The sequence below is a fragment of the Simochromis diagramma genome, unplaced genomic scaffold (genome assembly GCF_900408965.1).
Source record: "Simochromis diagramma unplaced genomic scaffold, fSimDia1.1 OVJJ01000304.1, whole genome shotgun sequence".
NCBI classification, from domain to species: Eukaryota; Metazoa; Chordata; class Actinopteri; order Cichliformes; family Cichlidae; genus Simochromis; species Simochromis diagramma.
Window position 1 is genome coordinate 2,988,924 of NW_024387030.1, and position 18,650 is coordinate 3,007,573.

Here is an 18,650-nt window from a genome sequence, read left to right on the forward strand (position 1 = left end):
TCAAGAACACAACATAGGCCGAGTGCTGTAAAGTTCTGTCTGATTTCCAAAGGAACACAACTAACTTCAACTTCTTGAAAACACAACATAAACAGCAGCATAATGAATGCATGAAGGCCGAGCAATGGTTGCTAATATGAATCATCTAACATCAACTCAGACGTACATAAAAGTATGTCTGAGCAGCATGTGAGCATCTAGTGCACAAGCACATTACAAACACATTGCATGTGAGTAAAAACAGGTGTCCAGTAAACATAATGAGTAATGCAGGCTTCAGAAAAATGCTGCTGCACATCAGTCTCGGAAAGGTTATAATGCCATTTCTAAAGTCTATCATTCTGCAGTGAGAAAGATTATTCACAAGTGGAAAACATTCAAGACACTGGACAATCCCAGGCTCAGCTTCTTGTTTTGCTTAGAGAAACCGCACAAAGCTGACTCAGACTGTACAGGTATCAGTTAGTTGAATGTTAAAGTTCATGGAAGCACACTGAACAACACTGAACAAGCATGTGTTGTTTGGAAGGGAGAAAGCGTCTTTTCTCTAAAAAGAACATGGCAGGTTTAGGTTCGCAAAGTTCCATCTGAACAGACCTGAAAATATCTTAGAATTGAAAAAGGTACTTTTTTTTTTTTTTCCTGTGACTGTTAGGACTGGGCCATATCATACCGTTCACGGTAATACTGGTATAATGTTGGGCAACAATAAGAAAATGAAATATTGCGATAGAGTATGGGTAAAAAGCGCATGCGCAGTGCCTTTGTTTTCATACGCACATGGCGGAAAAAGCATGGCGGAGAATGAGAAGGGTGAAAGCGGATCGTTGAATGAAACGGATGAACCAGAATTGGTTTGTAAAAATGCTGCAACTTCAGTGGTGTGGAACTGGTTTAGCTTTCGTCCGTCAGATACACAACAAAGCACTATTTTTGGTAGAGCGTGCTAGCGGGCCGTCGTTATTACCGTGTTTTTTTGGAAAATACACTTAAAATCAATCCTTTGATTTTTCTGAAAATCAAGAGTGCCCCTTATAATCCCGTGTGCCTTATCTATGAATTCTGGTTGTGTTTACTGACCTCGAAACGATTTTATGTACACGGCGCTCGAAAATCTGTCAAATGTTTTAGTACGACTTTGCTAAGCTACGAACCGCACCGCTTGATGGATTGTCGGAGCATTACGGCTATCGGAAGCAGTAGCCTCGCGGAGTGATACGTACTGTGCTTCAACATAATATTACAGTATTGTGAGTGTATAACCTCTTTAAGTTTTGTGGATATTATACATGGTTATGCTGAGGATATGTCAGCCAATTTCCACTGGAAATGCCTTTTGGTTTAACTGTCAGCAAGGAATTTGCATTTGCACTGTTAAATTTTTATATGAACTTTAATGCACATAAAAAACAGCTGCTTGTTTAAGTGAAAATGCATTGATTTTTTTTTTTGCACTAATAAAGTTGTGGAGTTGTAAACTAGTTTGTCTAGTGTCAATTATATCGTCAGTTATATCGTTATCGCAAATTTTCAAATGTATATCATAAGGTCATATCGCCCTGCTTTAGTGACTGTAGTAGTAACTGTTCCCTCTCTGTGTCCCCAGTCAGTCGTGTCCCCATGGCTGTTTCTCCCCCGGCCTAAGTGTTAAGTCCTCGTCTCCATATTTGTTGTGGTTGATGTTTTATTTTGATAGGCCCATGTTCTGTGTTTAGGGTATTTAGTTTTGCTTCCTCCCTGTCTCGTTACATCAGATTAGTTCCAGCTGTGTTTCCCTCCTGTTGCACATTCCCTCATTACCTTCTGTGTATATATTGTGTCAGTTTCCCTTTGTTTGGTCGTCTGTTTGTCATGTGTCAAGCTCAAGTCCCCCCATGTTAGTTTTGTGTTTGTTTTCTCCTGCCTTTCGTTTTTGTTTTTGTTTGTTTTTTGCTTCCCAGTTTCTAATAAACAGCTCACTCTTTGTGGAAATCAAGTTTTGTTTTCGCGTGTCTGCTTTTGGGTCCACACTTCAACCTTCACATGGTCTTGATAGAGCACAGACCTTGACACAAACAAAATATTTAGCTAAATATAAGAGATAAACAGGCGAAACGCTAGTGAAAAGGAAGTTAACCTACATGAAGGTATTAAGCTGACAGTCATGGTTAAAACGATGAATGGTATTTAAGAAACGGTGATCATTTGTTTAAAAGGAGTTGGGCTGAATTGAGTTGGGATCTGACCCTCTTTGTGACCTGTTGTGGTGACGAACATAAGTTAGATCTGCAAAAGCACTACATATCTACTGAACTTATTCTGTTTCATTCAGGAATTTGCAGCAGTTTCGCTGTTGTTGCACTAAAACTCGGCTGCCTATCATCTCGGCTAGCAGTAACTGTCAGGTTGCTGTTTTGGTTGGTGCTCTGTCATACTTGGCACACTTCAAGTTTAGCCAAAAGCTCTAACTCGTTTACTTGCACTAAAGTCTGTGTCTGTGCTGTTGTGTAACTGGAACCAGTTATTTCAACTCCAGCACAGTAGTTTAAAAACAAACCAGCATTAATAGCTCCACAAAGGGACGAGCCAGTGAAATGATGTCGGGCTGACACGTCAAACCCTCTATCAGGACAGTAATCTATTTCACAAGGCTGTGAAACCTGCTGCTGAAGTTCAGTTAGGGTCTGTTCAGTTTTATCTTTGCACCTGAAGAGGTTGGACACACAGCTTCGCATTTAAACAACAGAAAGAACAAGGATCTTTTGAGTGATCACTCTCCAATCTCCAGGAAAGTTGAGGTGTAAACAGGAACAAGCATTGGGAAACACCCAAGCCTCAGTGGCAGGGCCCAGGCCGCATCATTAGTACTGACATTAAGCTAAACACTGAGCCAGTGTCTTTTCCCCACGCCTGCCAATCACTTCCATGACTCACAGTAGATTAAATGGACGCCCGTTGGCTGACCAACCAACCGCCGTTCTCATAAGTGGACCCAGTGTTTTATTTTAACTGAGATGCAGTTTTTTCCCTCGCCCTTTTCGTACAGGGTGTGGAACACAGGGAAGGAAACCCACACGTTGCTCAAACCTTGGCTCGCCTACACCATTAGAATAAGTGCGAGGCTTAAGTTCGTTTATAATTCATCTCGAAAAATATAGTGTAAAGATATCCTTTTTCCTTGCTATTGGCAGAGTCAGGAGCACACAGGATACCCACACCTTTGATCCAAGCTCGCGTGTCAGAGGCCCCTCTGTCATTTTACCATTACTAGCTGGTTTATTTCCAAGAAGACACAAAATTTGTTTTGCCTATAAATTTTGTCTCATGTGAGCTCTATCATTTTTAGATGTTCATTTCATTCAGACATAGCTGAATACCATTGGTTTCCATGGCCCTGAGCACGTGCAGAAGGACATTTCTGTGCCAAACCAAAATTTACCGGACCTGCTACAGCTGAGTGGTTTTGGGCTCTTTCTGTCACTCCAACACATTCCTCCTTCACCGGCAGATATCTGTCGCCATTGCAGTTCTCTGCTCGCCGTCGCCATCCGTTCCTGTGGATTTGAAGTGTCACATTCAATTAACAAAGGCCTCTGGTGTCTGCTGAAGAGTACAGTCAATGGTCTTTTTCAGATTTAAAATGCTGATGTCATTGGAGGCGTATGAGCAAGAACTGGTGACATTTAGGGAAGTCCAACCAAATCCAGTTTTATTTATAGGACCAAAACAGCACAGCAAAGCAATGAAAATGACAAGAAACAAAAGGCAAGAAGACACCACTCTCATTCTGAGTTAAAAGGCAAGGAGCAAAAAATGAGGGGATCATCTGTGGCTGAAAAAACTCAGTTACCTTTTGTTTTGAGTCAAGCTTCAGGGACTCCAAGGAGCAGCTGGTCCACTGACCTCACCGACCTCAATGGGACTCTTGCAGTCAGCAGCTTACATATGTAAGTTGGTGCTGATCTATTAAAAGTTATAAAAACAAATAATAAAACTTAAAATGGGCCCTAAAATTAATGGGAAATCAGTGGCAGGAAGCCACGATGGAGTAAATGTGCTCATGTTTGTGTGTACCCGTTAAAAGATGAGCATAACTGTGAGCATTACTGAGGTTCGTTACTGCTGATATTATATACAGCTGCAAAGGGCCCAGGTCCAAGAGAGGCGTGACACAACCACATCTGGAAGTGAACACAATAACCTCAGTTTACTAAAATTTGAAAAATTTAAGGCCATCAGAATTAGAAACATCCACATTTGGCCAAGTTGTGCACACAGACAAGAAATTTGAGTCCAGTTCACTTTGCTGTTCTGCACTGGGTACCAAGCCCCAAGTGCAGATAGAAGTGTGATCTTGTTCCTTCCAGAGGTCCTTATAAAGGAAAAGTGAGAGCACGTCAGTGGGACAGGACAGGGTGGGCTAAGTTACAGTTTTCTTTAAAAATGAAAAAGTATTGTTCACAGGTTTGTGCCACTTCAAAGACTTCCAGACTTCAAAGTGGACCTATTCTGGTCATTCAGAAATATATTTTTATGGCTAGACTCTACTAGAGCAACTCTGCATGATTTACAGTTCAAGAGACAGCTGTCATTTATCTTATACTTGGCCCTTCAGTTCACTCGATAAAGCTGTTTTAGCTTTATGTGAATGATGGCCTTCATATTGATCAGATGAAGAAACTATTGGGAGATATTAGTGCACCGTCCACCACTATCATGTGTTTTGAAAGAATATATTCAATGCCAAGGAGCTTTCTTTTACTTTAATTTGTCACCTGTGTTTATGTATTTGTGTGCCTTCAACTTTTAGAGAAAGGAGTCAAGCACAACTTGAAAAGTATAAACATGGCATTAGTAATAGATATTTAATGGCTCATTTACATGGTAGTACTTTTATTTTTTGACTTTAGCTTGAATTATTTGCGAAAACTGTGCTAATAATGTGGGTGTCTTTGCAGTGTGTTGGCTGGCTATAATGGCACCATATTTGCATACGGCCAGACGGGAAGCGGGAAGACCTTTACCATCACAGGAGGGGCTGAGCGGTACAGCGATCGTGGGATTATTCCTCGCACCCTTTCCTACCTATATGAACGGTTCAGCCAGGTCAGCAAACTGTTGTTCATTTGCCTGTTTTTCAGTTGATTATGTGCAGAACATAACAATCATCTTTTTACCTATTATTATTATTATTATTATTATTATTATTATTATTATTATTATTATTAGCTTCAGAAAAATGTCAAAAATATGTAAATCTTTTATGTGATTTATTGGTGCTCCACAGGACAGCAGCATGGTTTATACCACACATATCTCTTATCTGGAGATCTACAATGAGATGGGATACGACCTTCTGGATTCCCGACATGAAGCATCTCGACTGGAAGACCTACCGTCAGTGCCCATTTTCTTATTTTTAAGCGGTTGCACATGTCAACAACTAGGGTCATATGGTGTATATTTTAACTTTAATTTAGCCACCTCAGCCTGGCTCACAGTTATTGTGTGGTGAAATATGGAGACTCTAGTGTTTAGCAGCCCACTATGAACTGCCAGCTGACATAATGAGGCTGTGGGACCGCAATGGATGTGGTCAACCTGGTGGCAGACTGCAGGAGAGCAAAAGAGTCATGTGGATAAATAGTTTTTCAAAGCTGGTCATTGCAGCCGGTCTTTTTTTGTCCATCTGCCATTTGTTTGCAGTATTTCATGGGCTCTTTTGTTGCTTTACTCAGAACCTTTTTCTTGTTTGTTTGTTCCTTTCCGTCGTGATCCTCTTTTTTACTTTGCCTCCATCTTTCTTTGCAATCCTAATTTCCATCTGTCTAGACGCTGGTCTGTGCATTTAATTTTTTGCCTATTGTGTTTGTGTCACACACAATATTTATATTCATTCACTTTATTTTACCTTTAGTGGGACCTTCTGAGGTATTGCCATTGAACCCATGATAGGACTTATCAGTAGTTGTGACTATATTGTACCTGGCTCATTCCATGTAAATTGAAGCACATAGTCAGGGGACTAGGTCTGCGACCCAGTATTCTCTCTTTAGTTTGTATTTTCTCTCCTCTGTGTCCCTCTCGCTCCCTCTCTCTGTCTCTTATATCAAGCTTGCATGTCCCAGTTCATATCTCTCCATGTTTCCTCTTTTATTTTGAAAGTCTTCTGTTTCCATGTTCAGTGTGTTTAGTTTTGCTTCCCCTCTGGCGTTTTGTTCATTTGTGTCAGAGTTGTCTCCCCAGGTGTGTCCACTTCCCTCATTATCCTTCTGTGTATCTAAGTCCTCTGTCTTCCTCTGTTCATTGTTGGGTCGTCTGTTTACAGAGTCTTACTTTCTACTGTTCATGTTCATGTTCATGTCAGGTTTAGTTTACTTCACGTCCATGTTTCACATGTTCCTATTCAGTTTCATGTTCTCGTTGTCATAGCTGTTTATAACAGTCTTTCTATGACATTTGGTATGATGGGATATATTCTAGATTCAGTAGAAAATTGTAACAATTAAGTGTCCATGACAGTTACAAAAGCGGGCATTGGTACCTTGGGTGCTTTCTATGTTTTTACTGAAGAATTTAAATAGGAATTTAAATGGGAATGACGGTACAATAAAAGTACGGAGACGGAAAGAAACAACTCGTGATCCAAAGCATTCCATATCATCTATCACACATGGTGGAAGCAATATTATGGCACTGGCATGCCAATGCAGCGGAGTGTTTATTGATGATGTGACTGCTGTTAGAAGTAGCAGGATGGATTCTGAAGTGTACAGGTCTATGCTCTTCTCAGATTCAGCCAAATGCTGCAATCTGATTGGACAGTGCAAATAGATAATGGTCCAAAGCAAAGTAGAGAAGCTACCCAAGAGTTTCTCAAGGCAAGGAAATGTGATGCTATTCAAAGGCCAAGACAATCACCTGATGTGAACCCAGTAGAGCATGCTTTTCAGTTTAAAAACCGAATGCAGAAAGATCCACATACAACAGGTAACTGAGGATGGCTGCAGTAACGGTTCAGCAGAGCAGCTGATTTCACAGGGTTTATGTATGTAACTTACATTTTACTTTAAATTACATTTCATGCAACTTACGGCCAGAGATGGCAGTAACGCGTTACTTGTAACGCGTTACTTGTAACGCGTTACTGTAATCTGATTACTTTTTTCAAGTAACGAGTAACGTAAGGGATTACTATTGCAAAAACGGTAATTAGATTACCGTTACTTTCCCGTAGGAACGCTGCGTTACTGCGTTACTAAAACCCTGATTTTTTTGCGAGAACGTCTCACGACAGTGACGTAAGCGAGTGCACCGTTAGTGACAACAGCTGTGTGCAGATCAACAATGGATCATATATCGATTGTGGGAGAGAGTATGAGCGTGCAGCGTTTAAAGCGTGGAAGTACTGACCTTACTTTGATTTTGATTCCATAAAAAGTGACAAAAACATTAGCGTCCATCGTGCGTGGGAAGAAAACTTCTTTTTACAGCGAAAAAAACCCCTAAACTTCTAAGCAAGCACCGAGTGCGCAACAACGTAATGGGAAACTCACAGAGAAACTCGCGGATTCTTCAACTGACCGCGGCACACCTGCACCAGGGTAAACCTCTGCCTACCCTGCTCCTGCTTTACAGGTGAAACTAGAGCAACAGGACCACTGAGTCTTTGACTTTATTTATGTTCTGCTGTGTTTTACTTGCATCGATTTGAAAGAGTGAGTGTAAACACAAAAAATATTTTATTTTATGTGCTGGAATGTGTAGAAAATAGGTTTAAATGTTAAACTAATTTATTCAAGTCAGAGAATGTTGCATATAATTAAATTTTTGCTTGATGCTTAAAGTTAAAAGATTAAAACTGATAAAAACAAGTTAAAAAAAGAGAGACTTTTCCATTTGATTACATTTTGTATGATGGATTATGCAGAAAAAGTAGAATTGGGCTGAAAGATCTATTTCTTTATCACCTCTTCAGGTTGTAAATCGTGTTTTTAAAAAGTAACTAAGTAACTAAGTAATTAATTACTTTTGAAAATAAGTAATCAGTAAAGTAACGGGATTACTTTTTTGGGGAAGTAATCAGTAATTAGTTACTGATTACTTTTTTCAAGTAACTTGACCAACACTGCTTACGGCAAAACTATTATTTTTTGCTACCTTAGACTGAAAACAGTCGGTCTTGTGCTTTTGCAACTTAAAATCTAGAAGAATCAAGGCAAATGTGTTCCTGCATGTTCCTTTTTTCTCAGAAAAGTTAAGTAATTAGGTTATACCCATGTAGAGGCAAAAATAGACTTTTACTGTCACCTCTGTTTCTGAGAGTGTTATTCAGTATTTTCATGTACTTGCTCGATTTAGGTTTCTCCTCTCCATTCACAGAGAATCCAGCTCAAGGTTTAGATACCCACAAATCACAGTCTTCTGGAAATAGACAGTGCCCGTTGTTAACTGTGCTCTGGCCACACTTGCTGATTCAAGGAGAAGCTGTGGCACTGACTGATGTCTCTCTTTCACTGCCTACAGTACCCCATTCTCTTCTTTATTTATTATTTCCATCACATACTCAGTTTTCCGCCCTCTCGATGCCAGAAGTCTGCAAATTACCTTAATCCATTCTCGGTTTTTGTAAAAATACAATAAACATTTATATTTCGGGTTGGCGTGGCTGTTTAGGAAAACAACCCTGCCAGGCCACAGCTTTTAATCACATTAAGATTAATTCTGTTTTATCAAACCACCTCAATTGCCTACACATGTTAGTATAATTGTCTGCATGTGTTCGCGTATCATTCCACCCTCTTTGACATGTCAGTCTAGTAGCCATAGTGTCACAGCCCCTGTGGCGGGATGGAAATAATGTGGTGAGATCACAGGGGTTCCTTAAGTGCACCGTATTTCAAAGGGTGCCTGATGTGGGCAAGAACCAATCACCTGTTTGTTTTTAAAAGCAAGCCCTGTCTGTTATCAAATCATGAACTCCCAGATAGATTAAGCACAAAGTGGGTCGCAGCCCACACTGACATGCATGTGTGGTTTGTTTGGATTCAGAGCTGAGCGACGCCTGGTGAAGAGAGGGAAATGGATGACATAACTCAGATAATTCTTTTTTTGTAATTGCTTTGCTTGGAATGATTGGGGGTTTTGTCTGATTTCTGGTCATTTGTCTTTGATAATTCCCCCCAATAAAGATTCTTTTTCTGTTTTTTCAGAAAAGTAATGATTATGGAGGATCAAGACCAAAACATCCATCTGAGGAACCTGTCCCTGCAGCAGTCAGTGAATGAGGAGGAGGCTCTAAATCTACTCTTCCTTGGTGACACCAATCGTATGATCGCTGAAGTAAGAGCAAAAAGGGAAATAAAGGCTTCTGCTTTTTAATTTACATGCTATGAAAGCAGTGTTAAGAATTAGGATTGTAGGCAGCATACAAAAATATCGCTAACCACTACCGGGGTAAGCAGCATAAAAGGCATTTTTTGTCCACAAATGCAATATGCATTCTAAAAGGTACCTTAAGACCCATCTAAAATATTATTTTGGTCCCATGTGGTCCTTTTTACCGTGTTTTTCCCCAGTAAAACCAAGCATTCTCTCTGTAATTTATGTTTATGTTGTGGTGTTGTTTTTTTCCACACTCAGACGCCCAGACTCCCCACGCTGATGAGACATGCGGTGGGTCAGCTTTTGCTTTGCAACCTGAGCTTTGGAGCAAAAGGCTGATCTGACCTCGTTTGCTCGTGTCGGTAGTTTGTAAGTAAATAGCAGACAGTAAAAGTGAACAGGATAATCAGGTTTCAAACAGGCAGGCTCTTTAGTCTTAATGAGAATGTTGAAGTCTTTTTTTGTGTGCGGCTGTGATGCTATCATGAAACAAAACCAAAGTAAAAAAAAATATAGTAGATGTTTCAGGATCTAAGATTGAGTTTCTGGAACTTTTTATATGTTTAGTAGGTAGTGTTTCATACGAGTATCACAAAATGAGGGAAAATATGAACATCAAATAATGCAGTTATTCCACTGAGCCTCATCTAGACAGGAATTGTAACACAAACATGTGAGACAGAGAGAGCAGCACCAATTTAAGCATTTAAAAACCACGAAACAAGCAAAAGGTTCTGCAATAAGGACATTAAGGATTCAGCGGAATTAAAAATATGAGGGAAGAAAAATTCAATTCAATACAGCACCTGCTCGACTATGACAAGAACAAGTCTGTTTGGCGACAGACGTGGTTAAACATAAGAGTCTAGTAATGAGATGGACAGAATACTTGATCACAGGTGAGACTAATTCAGCAGAGGTTATATTAATGGCGGTGGGACAATCACAAAGAGTGGAAAATAACTCTGTATGTGATCTTTCTATGACCCCCTCAGTGTCAGAGCCCGGACCCTGAACAATATTACATTTGTTTTGCATCTGTTTGGTTGACACGCTTCCTATGTCAATTGCCGTGAAACCTTCAGGGATATTTCAGTGCAAACACATTCTCAGAAGTCTCATTATAAAACTTTGAAAGGGTTGCGATGTGCAGCAGGGGAGACCCCACCGCTGTCCACCCACATTCAGACTTTTGTTGACTCGTCCTCTTTGGGACTTCATCACAGGAAGGTTTCTCTTGAGCCTGAAGCAAACAAAGAACCCTCCACATGGTCAAATGGTCTCTGCCAGAATCAAGTCCTTGCTCCATGCAGACCCTCCAATAAAGCAATGCTTTCTTTCTTCTGTTACTCCCAGCCATGTGGCTAATAGATGACACATCGGATCACATCGCACTCCGCAGGCAGTGAGCTCACTCGGTTTGAGACTTTACAATCCCCTCCACAACTTTATTGAACAGGACTTTAAAAAAAAAACGCACCTTAGCTTCGCAAGGAAAGGTTTCCTCTCATTTGCTCTTTTCTGTTTCGGCTTCACATCGATGTCGGACTTAGACCTCTCCTCTTCTCTCAGATTTCCCCTCCAACTTATGGGGGTGAGCTGGGTGCATAGAAGCAGAATAGAATCCAATCAGAATCAAAATTATTTACATGTTTGTACACAAATAGCCAAATTTCAGCTTCCCTCTGAGTATTTTGGATCAGAAAACTCTATATATTTAGCAGTTTGTAGCACCACTTTCTGTTGATCCCCTGCGACACTGTGTGTGGTTAGTGTGAGGTTAACATAAGGTCTGCATGTGTGAGAATAAAGGATATGACTCCATTGAGGACAACTTGTACTTTACTGATGTTACTCCATAGTTTATATGTTTTGAATAGGGATACTTTCCCCTGTGGACACATTGTTTATAACTATTAATATCCATTGTGTCCCCAGTGTGCCTGCATGCTTATATGCTAAGTTACTCTATGACTTCTGGAACTATGATCCATCTGTTCATTCATCCATCCTATCATCAATCCATTTTCCTCCTGTCGGGAAGGGGGGGCTGAAGCCCATTCCAGATGCCACAGGGCAAAAGACAGGATATAACCTGAGCATTTATGCTTTCTATATTTAAACATCTTTAGCTTGCTGTGCATCTGCAAGCCTCCCTTGTGCCAGCTTCTCCCTGTCTTGCTTTTTCTGATTTAATAATCATCCTTACTTTTCATTTACATCACTGCTCTGTTTTCCACCTCAAGTTTTCCATCTGTCTACATGGTAGGTCCCACAACATATATCCATATCCACAAGACTACAGATGGAAAAGGGTTCCTGAAGTAAATTCTCTAATTTAGCATGGACACACTATCCCCAACCTTGACCCATTATGCAAAACTATTAGAAATGTGATCCCAGCTCAACATATAAGAGCTGCCTCACGTTACTTTGGGGATACAATATGGAGAAAAGATAGACATGTGTAGAGTGAAGGGAATTTGCACTGAGGAAAGGGATGACAGCAGAGGGTTAAGATAGTGAAAGATCTGTCACTAGCTGTCATGACCCTAACAGTCAGGTGTTGGCACTTTTGTGCCGAGAGTAAGTCAGAGTCAGAGCAGCTTTTTTAGACTGTCTATGGTGATCTTTTTTAGCAGAGAGAAAAAGTGGCTCATGTCAATATCTTAGATGACTGAGAGTTACAAGATGAGATGACACCTCCTTTCTAATTAAAAGCTGCTTAATAAAACCTGCATCATGTGTTCAAACTGCAAGAAGTGCATGCTCAGCGCTATGTCAGTGAATGTCGTCCATTTCCTCTGTTTATTCTGTCAGCAATGCCCTCATCCTCCTCTAGTTAATAAAACTTGTTTGTGCAGAGTGACTCATGCTCTATTTCTGTCTCCTTCTGGTCTCAACCTGCTTTCTGCTGTTCCAGTGGCCTTCTGAAAATCAGCCTCAGCTTTTGTCAAGCCGCTACCATGTGTTCACCGCGCATTGGTTACACATGCTGTGACTTTGATCTATAAATGAGTGGGAACAAGAAAAAAATAAGAATCAAAGGGAACGTGTTTTTTTGTTGTTGTTTGAATTGGAAAATACCAGAAATGAAGAATTAATTCCCCCCTTTGTTTTTCTGGTTTCACCATGTGTGCCAGTTTATCAGGATTCAGGATTATTACTCTCTCACAAACCTGCAACTGCAACATTATTTTAAAATCTGTTCTTGTCACTTGACCACTTTTGTCATCCTCAGACTCCCATGAACCAGGCGTCCACTCGTTCCCACTGTATATTCACTGTGCACCTATGCAGGCGTGAACCTGGTTCAGCCACCCTGCGGCGATCCAAGCTCCACCTGGTGGATCTGGCAGGATCGGACCGAGTTAGCAAGACTGGTTTAAATGGGCAGCTGCTCACCGATGCAAAGTATATCAACCTCTCTCTCCATTACCTGGAACAGGTAGGCTTTTTTTTCTTTGTTATATAGTAATACAGATTAGAATTTAAAGAAAAAACATGTTTAGTGTAAAGATATAATCTATCAGTTTGTTATAATATATATAATGTTTGAAACTGACTTTACTCCTACACAGCACCCATGCTATCTTGCATAGATGGAGAGCGCTTTAGGTTGAAGTTGTAAAATGTTGCTTTTTTTGTTTCTTTCTTTGTTTTTTGTTTTGTTGATATAATGTTTGTTTTCTTGTTACTGATACCAAACAGAAATTTAGCTCTTTCCCCAAGGACTTCAGTTGCTTCATTTGTACTACTCCCTGTGAGTTAATAACATTGACTGGATAAAAAAAGATGGAAATAGCCACTGTGAAATCTCCCACTGATTTGTGAAGGCCCGTTTTGAAGCCCTGGGCTGACTCAAAGACACTGTGCACTCATATACTGAGAGTGGCTGCAGTGTGTTTCCTATGATATCGTGCACACTCCGCCAGGTTGACAGTTTATCCCTGGGGATTTTGCAGAGTACTGCAAAACTAGTAGAGAAATAAATTACTTTCTACATCGAGTAAATAAGTAGTGTAGAATATTGCTTTTTTAAAGCGTAACAATTGATGTACAATTCATTACATTGTTGAGAATGGAGGCAGTTTGGTTAGCAAACTGCATTCATAAACTGAACAGATGCAATGCACAGACACACATATTGAGTAACAGGTAACAAATAAAGGACTAATAAAATGGTTGAATTTTACTCACTAAACTGAAGCATAGACTGCTTGGATGCTCTATACCAGCGGTCCCCAACCCCCGGGCCTCGGACCGGTACCGGTCCGTGAGTCGTTCGGTACCGGGCCGCGAGAGTTGAGGTTCAGGTGTGAAATGTATAGTTTTCAGGGTTTTATCGGTTTTCAGCGTTATTTTGTTATCGTTTTTATCGTTTACTCGGTTTTCCTTGGTCTTTTCACGTGTGTTATGAATAAATTTTCTTTTTTTCGGTACCGGTACTTAGTTTTATTTTGTTGTATTTATCCGTGACACCTTAAAGGCCGGTCCATGAAAATATTGTCGGGCATAAACCGGTCCGTGGCGCAAAAAAGGTTGGGGACCGCTGCTCTATACCACAGATAAGCCATTGAAAATGCTCCAAATGGCATCAACTGCACACACACACACACACACACACACACACACACACACACACACTGTGAAAAGATGTAGTTTAATGGCCAACCTAATGGATGAAGGCTGGCAGACTGTGTCAGCACACCTATCTCAGTTATCCATGTTAAGCAGTTATAAATAATATTCACTTGCAAGTGTTAAAACGTATCCATAGAGGTCAAAAAAGAGGCCAGGCTTTAAATAGGCTCTTTAATGCTGTAAAGTTGGAAATCTTAACATGAAAGTCTAAAGGGATTTTGGAGTCAGCTTCAAGTGGCCATTAGAAAAACTGCAATTTTTGCCACTTCATCAGTGGCTTAATTTTTAAGCTTTCTAAGCCCATTGGTAATAAACCCAACAATGCTACTCAAAACATGACTTTTACCCTTTTTCTGTGTATGTAGTCTTTTAGTCTCTGGGAAGGGGGGGGGGTTAATGGCCCATATTTGTAGGATTTGGGCGTGGACATTTCCAGTCTACATATTAAAAAGCTAAACTGTTGGCTGAGAATGCCCGATTTTTGTTTTCAAGATTTTTATTTTGCAGTTCGTCCCTCGTCGGCTCTTCATACAGAGGTATATCTGATTGGCCAGTAGAATTCTGTAAGCAGCGTACAGATAGAAAGGTCTCATGTAGTGAAGATGTGATTAACACTGTAGAAATAATGCAAAAATAATGGCAGCCTTTTGAATCATGAGCCGTGTGCCGACTTTTCCCTGGTTTGCGTGGTATTTCTCAGTCATGTCAGCACTTTTCTCTTCCTCAGGTCATCATAGCACTGTCAGAGAAGAATCGTTCCCATATTCCCTACAGAAACTCCATGTTAACGTCTGTTCTGAGGGACAGTCTTGGGGGCAACTGCATGACCACCATGATTGCCACTATGGCAGTTGAGAGAAGGAACCTCGAGGTAAGCATGGTTACAATGAGGACATGTTCAGACACAAGTCTCTTAGATTCCCTCAAAAAACAATACTTTATTGTAGTTTTAGGACACTACTTTTGTCGGTGGGCTTCGTAGAGAAAGTGTTGTTACCTTTGTTGAGTCTCTGCATGCATTCCTTTGAGGAAATGTACAGTATCACATGATTACTAAATTATGGTGTAATCAGGGTTATTCATTTTTTTCCCTCCTATTGACAGATCGGATCACTGACAGATTTTTCAAACTGTTTTCCTCAGGAGTCCATCTCGACGTGTCGCTTCGCACAGCGTGTGGCTGTCATCAAGAACGAGGCGATACTGAACGAAGAACTGGATCCTGCGCTGGTGAGACAATCAGACGCTCGCGCTGCTTCGCCAGGCCCTCGGAATTCTGACGCTGAGCTGCACAATCACACCACAGATCTATGACTTAATGTGCCGTTTTAGTTTGGCCAGACCCTCCCTTAAGCTTCCAGACCTTAAATTGATCGGCAAATGAACGGCAGTGAGAATCCAGTTTCTAAACTAAGTGTAACCCACCATGTGCTTAAGTGTCCTCTTTGGGTTTCCAGCACCAAGTTAGTTTTTCCATTGTGACACAGTCAGTCTGAAAGAAGCCGTTTTCCACCCTCAACACGTGGACGCCCGTCCATCTTGTGATATTTAGACTGCTCACACGTCCTGTTTGCAATCTCTCTCTGTCTTGTTTACATGCCTCCAATTCTGTTATGGCATATTCTCTCCCAATAATTCCCAGCCTCTTGAGAAAATATTCAGCTGGTGTATACATATGTCCTTGCACACAGTCATGCAAGGAAGCAGAAATTACACATTGCACTCCTCACTGAGTAGTGTTTCCCCAGATGTAGTTATGAGGAGACATTTTTCTTAAAACCAAGAGTGGGTAGTGGGCTGAACATCATTATTTTTATTTGGTATCTTTATATTTGGGATTAACTAATAATACTAATTATTATTTTAGCAAGGAATAACCGATACCTCGGGAAGTTTTGAATAAATTCTGGTTAAAACTTGTAGGGGTGTAGAGTGGCAGCCCGTTCTCACTCCCGAGGCATTATATACTGACGATTTGTCAAGTCCTGCGGCGTTCCTGAGGAACGCGAAAGGTGACCGTCTGCAGTCTTATGCTACGCACCGGGTTATGGATGAAATCCAGTAGAATGACAGTCCCGCGGTAATACACAATCCAGCCATGTATTTCAGCCCTAACCCTAACCTTATCCCTAAAATACACTCATTAATCACATACCTGATAACAATCAATTTTATTTACTTATAATAACAAAGCCTACAGGGGATATAAACTCTACACAAATAAGTAGCAACACAGGACAAAAACTAACGAAAAAACAGGGCTCATCAGGAGGAGATGAGTGCCTTACAGTGGACCATGCTCCGCTGAGGGAAGAGCAATTCCCAGAACTTTTTCCGGGGGGGATGGACAGTGCCCTTCCTGTCTCCGGCTGGAGACAGGCTCAGAGTTCACTTCTTAACCAGCGCTTTAATGACGTTAGATAGTGTTTTCCAAAGCGATTTAAGCAAAATGAACGTACATGCGTAGATTCATTCCAAACGGTTCTCATGTTTCCTCATTTTTCCGATCTCGGAAGCGTAATATATTGACGATTTGTCACCTAGCGTAAAATGTTACGCTTTGGGAGTGAGAACGTGTTGAGAGTGGGGTCATGTTAACAATCCATTGAAATTTGCCTTTCATCCACTGAGGTCTTCAAGGTCAATTTAATGATTTATTGGTTTAAAACTGACAAAAAGCATAATAAGTTAGAAACTATTATTCTTACATCTCCAAAAAGTTGATTCTGTTCATCTGGACGTAGCGTTTTGTGGAAGAAACGTTTCGTCACTCATCCAAGTGACTTCTTCAGTCTCAGCTGACTGCAGGTTTCCCCAATCTTATAAACAGCACATTTGAATAATAACTGAAACCAGCCCATTGAAGGAACAATGGGCTGGGAGGTCAGTTCCTTAATCTTAATTATGCAAATTGTCATGACCATTGATCAACAACCACTGACCAAAACCCACTGATCAATGGCCACTGATCAATGGCTATGAGTACCATTCACAGAGAGTTGGGGAATGGCTGCAATCACAGCATTGTAAGATGGCGAAAGATGTACCCTTAGGCCCCCTCCTCAATTCAGAGATGGTCTTTCCCTTTTCACGTAAATGGCCTCCTTGACTCCGCGCTCAAACCAGCGTTCCTCCCTGTCCAGGATGCGTACTTCCTCATCCTTGAAAGAGTGTCCACTGGCCTGTAGGTGTAAATAGACTGCAGAGTCCTGACCTGACCAGGTAGCTCTTCTGGACGCTCTTCTGGACGCTACGTCCAGATGAACAGAATCAACTTTTTGGAGATTTACTTTCCTGGATGATTGAGAATGTATCAAGATATGATTCTTACAAGTAATATTCATATTCATTTCATATTTGACCCCTGACCTCTCTTTCAAGGTCACTAGATGATCCCAAGGTCAAAATGATGACGATGCTGTATAGAGCTATTTTCTTACTCTCATTTTTTGTATTGACAACATATGGAAAGGTAAAGACAAAGATATATGACAATTCAAAATATCACATTACTTTGGATCACTGACCTCTTCAAGGTCAAATAAGATCAAACTTTCTTAAAATGTCTTTTATCTTTAAAGCTTTGATTAAAATTCTACTGCCTTTGTTTTTGTAGGAGATGGTGCTGGTAGATGGGGATTCTATTTATCACGTTATAATTTGCATCAAACTATCACATTTCACATGTGCCTTTCTTTTAAATAAATCCAAAAATACCTTTGAAGAAAGAAGTCAAGTAAAAACGATTGAGCTACCTACTTAGTTAGAAATACATTGTCGCATAATATTGTATAAAAAGCTTGCAGTTTACAGTGCGGTTAATAGTCATGTCATTATCAGTACAAACGTGTGTTTAAAAAAAGCAATGAAAACAACATGAATATATAGAAAATACAATACTACTGTCACGTCCGCCGTGGCAGACGTGTGGAGGTGGAGAATTAGGACCCAAGATGCAGGCAGCTGAGATGCAAGTGAGTTTATTCATAAGGTGGTCATACAAACAGAAACAGCGAAGGTGTGGACGGAAACTAAGCAAAACCTAAACTGGAAAAAACTAACAAAACGCAGAACTGAAACCTGAACAGAAATGCAGGGAGACGCGGGGAGATGACACAGAATGATGCAGGAAAAAACACAGACAAATCAGCAACGAGCACACGAGGAGACACACTATAAATCAGGGGTCCCCAATCCCAGTCCACGAGGGCCGGTGTCCCTGCAGGTTTTAGATGTGTCCTTGATCCATCACAGCTGATTTAAATGGATAAATTACCTTCTCAACATGTCTTGTAATTCTCCAGAGGCCTGGTAATGAACTAATCATATGATTCAGGTGTGTTGACCCAGGGTGAAATGTAAAACCTGCAGGGACACCGGCCCTCGTGGACTGGGATTGGGGACACCTGCTATAAATACACAGGCAAGAACATGAGGGTACGAGGAACAGGTGGGAACACAGCCGGAAGAAATTAGACCTAACGAGACACGAGGAAACGCAAAGTCAACACACTGACATAAGACACGGACCTTCACAATAAAACAAGAAATACACCTGGCTCAAGGGCACAGACTTGAAACTACACAGAGGGGACAGAAAACAGGGACCTGAGAACTAGAAATACAAAACAAACCATCAACCT

At 40.8% G+C, this 18,650-nt stretch overlaps 1 protein-coding gene across 3 annotated transcripts in view; it reads left to right on the top strand.

Annotated features, from left to right (window-relative positions):
• The window catches only part of kif6 (kinesin family member 6), a 77,335-nt gene that overhangs the window by 13,383 nt on the left and 45,302 nt on the right, over window positions 1-18,650 (top strand). For all 3 annotated transcript variants that reach the window (XM_040041871.1, XM_040041869.1, XM_040041868.1), the window contains exons 4-9: window positions 4,938-5,085; window positions 5,267-5,376; window positions 9,192-9,321; window positions 12,605-12,811; window positions 14,735-14,878; window positions 15,151-15,237. In XM_040041871.1, coding sequence (XP_039897805.1) covers window positions 4,938-5,085; window positions 5,267-5,376; window positions 9,192-9,321; window positions 12,605-12,811; window positions 14,735-14,878; window positions 15,151-15,237 — 826 coding nt within the window. The remainder of the gene's footprint in view (window positions 1-4,937; window positions 5,086-5,266; window positions 5,377-9,191; window positions 9,322-12,604; window positions 12,812-14,734; window positions 14,879-15,150; window positions 15,238-18,650) is intronic.